Source organism: Crocuta crocuta, unplaced genomic scaffold (assembly GCF_008692635.1).
Source record: "Crocuta crocuta isolate KB4526 unplaced genomic scaffold, BGI_CrCroc_1.0 scaffold209, whole genome shotgun sequence".
Taxonomy (NCBI): domain Eukaryota; kingdom Metazoa; phylum Chordata; class Mammalia; order Carnivora; family Hyaenidae; genus Crocuta; species Crocuta crocuta.
In genome coordinates, this window is record NW_027551566.1 from 3,865,624 (window position 1) to 3,873,791 (window position 8,168).

Below are 8,168 nucleotides of genomic sequence, written 5' to 3' on the forward strand. Positions count from 1 at the left end.
AGGGAGAGAGGCAAACCATGAGAGACTCTTGAAGGCTGACAAAAACTGAGGACTGATGGATGTGGGGGGGAGGGGGGATGGGCATGGAGGAGGACACTTGTGGGGATGAGCACTGGGTGTTATGTGGAAACTAATTTGATAATAAACTGTTAAAAAAATTAAATTAAATTAAAAAATTTAAAAAAAAAAAGTGGTGGGGAGAAAGAAGTGATTGGACTGTGGACAGATTCTGAATATAGACCCAGGGGGATTTCCTAGTGGACTGGATATGGAATGTACAAGAAAGACAAGTCAAGGATGAACCTAAGGTTTTTATGCTTGACTACAAGATGGAGTACCCTCAAAGGAACGGGAGATAGCTGTGAAGGACAGGCACTGAACTCAACCAGTGACCCCCTTTCTAGCCTTCTACCAAGACTGTAAGTAAGTCCAATGCATGCACACACATCATATCCAAGTGTTCAGGATCCAGCTGCCCTCATAACTTTAAATTGCCCAGAAAGGTAAGGGACACAGAAGATAAAGTGTCTCAAGAGAAACTCAATATTTAACACAACTCATTAAATGTACAACAGAAAAGTTACCTGTATCACATACTCAATTGTAGAAAACTGGGGCATCAATTCAGCAGGCTGATTCACCTCAGATATGCCTGTATAAGCAGGAGGAAACTAAAGAGAAGAAAACGAAGCAATGTTTTATTAGGACTCAAAGATATTTACGTTATACCTTTTTTTTTTCCATTTATAAAAAGAGGTAATGTCCATGAATTAATTCTGAAAGTGTAAATTATAGACCATGTAACTAAAATACAAAAATCAAACTTTTAAATCAAAACCCTGCCTTACATTTACATCCCATTGTAATTTTTTAAAATGTAGTTTGAGGGTATGTTGCAGCTTCACAATGATTAAAAAAGGCACTATTAAAAAACATATTTTAAGCACTGCCCTGCAAATTAAGGGCAGAGATTTTAGCTGCCTCATTAATAATTTATGTGGAAGGCCATGCTTCACCAGAGGGCGGTGCCCTTGCAGCCCCCTGCATTCTCTAAGGCCAGAACCTAGGAGTGTGACTGGGCTTCTCTCTTTAAACCGTTTTGGAAAGTGACTGGTGAACTAAGCAGGAGATGGAGTGAGGAATGCTGAATACTGATGTACTGTCCACCAATAGTTCAAGACATATTGGCCTGGGACTCTAGTCTCTAGGGAAAATGCCTTCCAGAGAAGTGCCACTGGAAATAGAAATGAACCCTCAAGCAACTTGCTAAGGACCACCCTAGAGCTGCCTCTTCATTTTCCCCCATCCTTCTTTTCATGATGCCTTACAACATGAAGCTTCTATCACTGCCCTTTGGAGAGGCAAATCTCTGTATTCAAATTTTGGAGACAAACCTTTTGCTCCACATTTCAAAAGAGGACAGAGAACCTGGGGAAAATTCAGAGAAAAAGGATCCAAATGACAGAAGCGATTGACTGTTGCTATGTGTAGAGTACGGTTCTACAGAAAAAGAAGGTAAAAGATGGCAAGCATATGAAACAGAAATTGTAAATGAAATTTTAAGGAAATATATAAGGAAGCTGTAAAATCATTTTTCTTCAAAGTTTAAAGTCATAATTTGGGAAATAGATTTAAATTAGGAAAAATTTCATTTATACAGGAAAATATCTGATGAACCTTGAAAGTTATAAAATAGTTTTAACCAACAACAAAACAAAGAGAAGCTAGAAAATAACAATTCTTATAAACAAGAGGAGCCCTATGCAAATGAGGCATTAAATAAAGAGCTGTGATTGAAACCGAAAAAACTTATATGGAAGACTAATGGTTTTATTTGGATTTATTATTTTAGCTGTTATCAATAAAATAATACATGTCCATTATAGAAAAACTGGCAAATACAAGAAAATATAAGAAAACAGAAAAGGGAGCACTTGGCTGGCTCAGTTGGAAGAGCATGCAATTCTTGATTTTGGAATCAAGAGTTCAAGCCCTAAATTGGGTGTAGAGATTACTAAAAATAATAATAATAATAATAATAACAATAAACTTAAAAAGAAAAAAAGAGAAAACAGGAAGGAAAATAACCCTTTATGTTCCTACCAACTAGAGACAGCTAGAGTCAACATGTAGGTGTCTTTCTTTCCAGACTTTTTTACTTAAGCACAGATGATCTCATCCTGTATATCCAATTTTGCAACCTGCTGCTTATGCTTGACATTATATCACAGGCATTTCATCTTTAAAATTTTCTGCAAACACCTGAAACTCATAGCCTGTAAACTGATGTTTTACCCAGTTTTTTAAATTATGATAAAGCATATATAACTTTTACATTAATCTTTGGTCAGTGTACAGTTCAGTGGTCTTAAGTATTCATCACCACCATCTACCTCCAGAACTCTTTTTATCTTGCAAAACTGAAACTCTGAACCTATAAACATTTCCTCATCATGTCCTCCCCCAGATGTTCTAATATTAATCCCTCACTAGATTTATGATTAGCAAATATTTTTGCACATTCTGTGGACTACATTTTTACTCTGCTGACACTGTCTTAGAATTTTCACTATAACTATATTAAACACAGACCTCAATTCTGAATGTCTTTAAGAGTTGCACATACTCCTGAATCTCTCATGGAGGTAAATTTTAAATGGTATCTGCTCATAATTTCCAAGCCTATACTTAGTACACTGATTGGTCTATTTATCACTGGACTTACTGTAAGATGTATCAAAGAATGAGATTATTAACTGTAATTATGATCAAATATATGAATAAATAAATGCCACGTTATCAATATCTTAAGATCTACTAAACCACTGTATACTATACTGGAAATAATCAAATTTTTCTAAAAGCTTTATTGAAATATATTATATATACCATAAAATTCACCCTTTTAAATGTATAATTTGGTGATTTTTTAAAAAAATTTATTTAGAGAGAGAACGTGTGCACACGAGCAGGGGAGGGGCAGAGAGACACGGAGAGACAGAATCCCAAGTAGGCTTCTCACTGTCAGCACAGAGCTTGACGTGGGGCTTGAACTCATGAACTGTGAGATCATGACCTGAGCTGAGATCAAGAGTTGGACGTTTAACCAACTGAGCCACCAGGTACCCCAGTAGTTTAAAAAAAATTTTTTTTAATTTTAAAATTTTTAAATCAAGAAATGCTCAACATTGGTACTTGGACCCTGAAAATTATAAAGATAAAAAATGAAAATTCAGTAATGTACACACTACGCAATTAGAATAAACTGAAGTCAAATGAAATATACACAAGATATCTGTTTTCTTAGGCTAACATATTCACTGTCTACAGAGAACATTAAAAAGGGGAATTTTATGTCCCTTCCACAGCAAATGATAAAAACCCACATAATGTAACCAAGTCATCATTCAACAGAAAAATCACAAATGTTCAGGTTTCAATTATGCTTAACAAAAGCTATCGTCTTGACGTCAGCAGAAATTGATGACTACCCAGACAGACAGAAATTCAACCTTCCTTAATTATTTTCAGAGTAGTTCAACTAAAATGAAACACAGAAAGACACTTTAAAAAATTCACATACCTGATTTCTTTGGAAACAGAAATTACAGGCCCAAAGTTTTGCTCGATAATCGACCTGACTGTGAGAAAGATAAATATTACAGCTAGGTACCATTTTCATTTTTAATGTGGAAAAAAGCATTCAAATGTAATCTTCAAGTTCAATAAATCATACAGATATGTTTCTGTGTATGAGCATGAATGGATGGAGGGATGGAAAATGTCTGCTGCAGTTAAGAGCTGTGGCTGTTAAGTACACCAAAAATTTCCTTCAAACAGCAGCACTGAAGAGTTAGTAAATCTTCTTTTCTCTTTTCTAAGTTCCTCGACAATATTTAAAATGTCATGATTTTACATAAGTTACCGGTTATTCCCTTTCATCATGGTATCTTAACATAATTTGTATGATTTTTCTAGCACTTTTTTAGTTGAGATATGTGAAACTTTGAAATGTCAACACTAAATGTCACTGCCTGACTTTCACCTCACGTAGCTCACTTGAAGAAACGTTGGGAGGCATGCTTCCTAGAATTGGCTAAGATAATGCTTCAGTTGGTTTTTTTCTCCCTTTCTGCATTTAGAAAATAAGCAATGCCTCTCTCTTTGAAGGAAGAGAGTAGCAGCATCTTACACATGGATACGATAAGTAAAAGGAAAGGGAATGATGTAAAAAATGTTCCCTCATAGGAGTCTTGTTTTTTCCCTCATATAAAAGTTTTACCTTTTAAAGAGTATTTCTGATACTCTTCACCTGTTTAAAAATTCTTTCAAATAATGCCTACATTTCAGAGAAATATCATAGGTCACCATCTCAGGTACAAAAATTACACTTAACAATCATTAAGAGTTATAATTTCTTCAGCCTATTACTTCTTGCCATACAGCATCACCATACCAGGTAAGAGAAAACTGTCAAGTGCTTTCTAATTTTGTTTTTGAAAATGCTTTAAAAGGCACCAATATAATCTATCGTTAAGCCAAAAACAAAGTGCAATCAGAAAAAAAAAATAAAGTTAATTCCAAATCCTTTCCCTTGACTTCTACCTCATTCCTGTAAGTTCTAATTTTATCTCAAATATTACGCCAGGGAGACTTATACTTCTACAAGCATTCTTTCTTTATATATATATATATTTTTTTTTATTTTATTTAAATCCTAGTTAACATAGAGTATAAGAATGGTTTCAGAAGAATTTAGTGACTCATCACTTACATATAAATAACACCCAGTGCCTACCACGAGTGCCCTCCTAAATGCCCATCCCCTATTTAGCCCATCCCCCAACCCTAGACTTCTACAAACATTCATCACCTCAGAATCTTATCACCTACTACTAATCCCAAATTTGAGGACTTGCCCAAATGGAATCAGTTTTGTGGGAATCGCATAAAAGTCATAATTTTTACTGTATTCTTCCTTTTTACGAGTTTTAAAAAGAATTCATACCAAAGTGGATTGAGAATGGCTTTGCAGGTTGGCCGGCTACAAAGCACAGGTTCGTACTGTACAGGAGGCAGATCTGGACGTTCTTTCAAAGGAGTGAGGAGACAAGCCAGGGGAACAACCATTCTCGTAGCCTCGAGGCGGCTGGAAGGCCACACGTTCCAACTAAAGCGCACACCATCCCGCTCTTCATTCTGCTGAATGAACTCCAAATATGTTGCCATAGTCTAAAAAGAAACTATAGATAAGATATAGATAAGGCTTTAATTTTATGTGAAATTCTCAACTTCAAAAAAGAAGACAGTCACCCAACAATGTTCTTTAAACACTTAGTCTAAAAGAACTGGTCACTGTAGGATGACATCTCCCTTCCCTTTGACTCCCAGAAGTCAATTAACCTCACAGTTACCTTTGCCTACTATTCCTTTGTCAACTCTCCTCTCTAGCACTTACGGGAAAAGATGCTGGGAGTTTACAATCATTTGATCATTTCCAAGCTTAATGTAAAACCTCCTCTTAGGTCATGCAACATCGCAACCAAGCGAATTCTCAATTCCCTTTCCCCAAGAGTCAGTCTCAAACCCTGTTTCAGCATCCAGCTACCTTCCTTCCTGATCCCCTCCCTTTCATGCTTTATTAAAGCAAACACTGTATTAAATTTTACTCTCCAAGTGATCTTGTTTTTGTGCCCTTTCCCCTCCTCTTTGTTAACTGTGGAGACAAGAATTGGATGCTGACGTGTGAATTCAGTTCATAATGAGAACTACCACCAGGTCTGAGCCATAATATTTCTATTTGAGATCACCAAAATTATAATGCTAAGTTTGCTGTCATGCTGAGCGAGTCCTTCACCAGGACTTCTTCCTCACTATGTCTACTTAGGCTCATGCCTTGAAAAATTCTGGTTGATAAAATAACCATTTAGACTAAGTTTTTCAAGCCAAGACAATGCCAACTCCATTGAGTGTTTCATACATCCTGTTTAAATCCTAAAGTCTAGGTTAAGGCTAACACATATCTCAGCCACTAGGGTTCAAGGGAACCTAGCTTCAAGGGAACAAGCCCCTCAAGAAAAATGGAAAAATAGGCAAATTAAAGAATCTACATTAGGGGAACCTGGGAGGTTCCGTTGGTTACGCATCTGACTTCAGCTCAGGTCATGATCTCACAGCTCGTGGGTTCGAGCTCTGAGGCAGGTTCTGAGCTGATAGCTTAGAGCCTGGAGCCTGCTTTGAATTCTGTGTCTCCCTCTCTCTCTCAAAAATAAACATTAAAAAAAAAATAAAGAATCTACATTAATAGTGGCCTCTAGTGCTCACTTCCTGAGGTGCTCAATCATAAATGTCTCCATGTTATTATGAGAAGTGCCATACTATAAATAATATGAGCTAAGGGAACAATTTTTTGCGTGGGGGGGGGCAGAGGGAGTAAGGGAGAGAGAGAACTTTTTTTTAAGGTTTATTATTTATTTTAGAGAGAGAGAATGAGAGAGCACATGCAGGGGAAGGGCAGAGAGACAGGGAGACAGAGGATCCAAAGGGGGCTCTGCACTGACAGCAGAGAGCCCAATGTAGGGCTTGAACTCACAAACCAGGAGATCAAGACCCAAACCAAAGTCGGATGCTTAACAGTTAAGCCACCCTGGTGCCCCGAGAGACACAGACTCTTAAGCAGGCTCAATCTCATAACTGTGAGACCACAACCTGAGACGAAATCAACAGTGGAATGCTTAACCGACTGAGCCACCCAGGAAATGATTTTATATGGCTAGAAAAGCAAATGAAGGAATTAGCCCTCTACACACAACCCAGACCCCAACACTTATAAATGTTTGCTCTAACTGAAACTCTAAGGCATCTACTTCTTATTTTTGGCAAAGGCCGGAAACTGAAGCACCCTTTACACAGGAGGCCCTTCTGCAGCTACGAAGTGGCAAAGGGATAGCTCAGGTGGAAATAAAAGCAAGTTCTAATATCACAATTCTCAGCAAGTTTCATTCACTGACTGTTACCAGTTCAAAACAGTTCATTAATGAAGATACTGGCTCCATCCAATATCCCCAGGGAGCTACATATTAAAATCTGCTCTTTCCATTTCCCACTGTCTCTTTCCCTTACCTCTTCTAGAATACGGATTCTTAAACCTCGGCACAAAACCAACGGGGCACTTCAGAGCGTCAGTAAATCTTCTCAAGTTGAATGCAAAATTGTGTGCATGAGCGAAAATGCATTTTTCTAGGGCGGTCGATCTATGGCTCACATCATATTCTCACAGGGGAAGAGATTCTAAAGAGGCTAATAGTTGAATGAATGAGTTGGTGAAGGAGTGAATTAAAAGAACTTTAAAAGTTCTGTAGGAGTATCTGTCAAACACACACCCACCCCAAAAACTGAACCGATCATTCCATCAAAGCGTAACTTTTCAGGACACGGTAGCGCCAAGTTTAAGCAAAGCGTAATGCTTCAAGCGCAGTCCGTAGACCTGGGTCCCAGTTCCAGCTGTCCCCAGGCAGAAGTCACTCACCCCATTTCAAGTTACTCAACTGTAAAAAGAAACCTGAATCCTTCCGCACCCCGCGATTCCGAGGGTTCCCGAGCCGGCTGGCCGCACCGCCTGACGAGGAACGCGTCACTCTCAGCGGACCCCTGGGTCACTGAGTCCCCAAGTTCCTCTGCCCGCCGAGCCGCCGAGAAAAGGCTTCGCCCTAGGAGCAATCCATTCGGTCCCTACAGATACTCTAGTCCATGCCCTCGGTTGCCCATCACACGCGCTCCCACTTACCTGGCAGAAGCCGTTCGCCCGGCCGCGTTCGCACCCACAGCTGCTAGAGCCCCGCTCCGGCTCCCACCGCCAAGTCCAGCTCAGCTCTCAGCCGACTGGTTAGCGCCCCTGTGCGTCACGCCACGGCGCCGTCCTCGGGCCAATCAAAGGGGGCCTCTCCCCGCGGAGGAGCGGAAGCAAGACTCTCAGTGAAGCCGCGCCGCCATCTTGGAATAGGGCAAGTCCGTGATGCCTCAGGCTTTCAAACCACCGCTCCTCAGATCCTAAGTTCCTCCACGTTCACCTCTAAACGTTTGTGCTTCAGCAAACTCAGGAGGCTGCCAGACTGTTTCCTAACTGCAGCCGGCACGCCTCAGGGGTTCGCCCTGATCCAACATGACTT

At 39.4% G+C, this 8,168-nt stretch overlaps 1 protein-coding gene across 3 annotated transcripts in view; it reads right to left on the reverse strand.

The window, feature by feature from the left end:
* SEC23B (SEC23 homolog B, COPII component) overlaps window positions 1-7,908 on the reverse strand; it is a 51,839-nt gene extending 43,931 nt beyond the window's left edge. Inside the window, exons 1-6 of one of the 3 annotated variants that reach the window (XM_077750139.1) lie at window positions 7,787-7,908; window positions 7,549-7,709; window positions 7,123-7,299; window positions 5,009-5,243; window positions 3,584-3,641; window positions 585-671 (exon numbers count right to left, since the gene is read on the reverse strand). In XM_077750139.1, coding sequence (XP_077606265.1) covers window positions 585-671; window positions 3,584-3,641; window positions 5,009-5,229 — 366 coding nt within the window. In that variant the 5' untranslated portion in view covers window positions 5,230-5,243; window positions 7,123-7,299; window positions 7,549-7,709; window positions 7,787-7,908. The remainder of the gene's footprint in view (window positions 1-584; window positions 672-3,583; window positions 3,642-5,008; window positions 5,244-7,122; window positions 7,300-7,548; window positions 7,710-7,786) is intronic. The other 2 variants (XM_077750140.1, XM_077750138.1) reach the window with 2 other exon arrangements.
* Window positions 7,909-8,168: the final 260 nt, after the last annotated feature.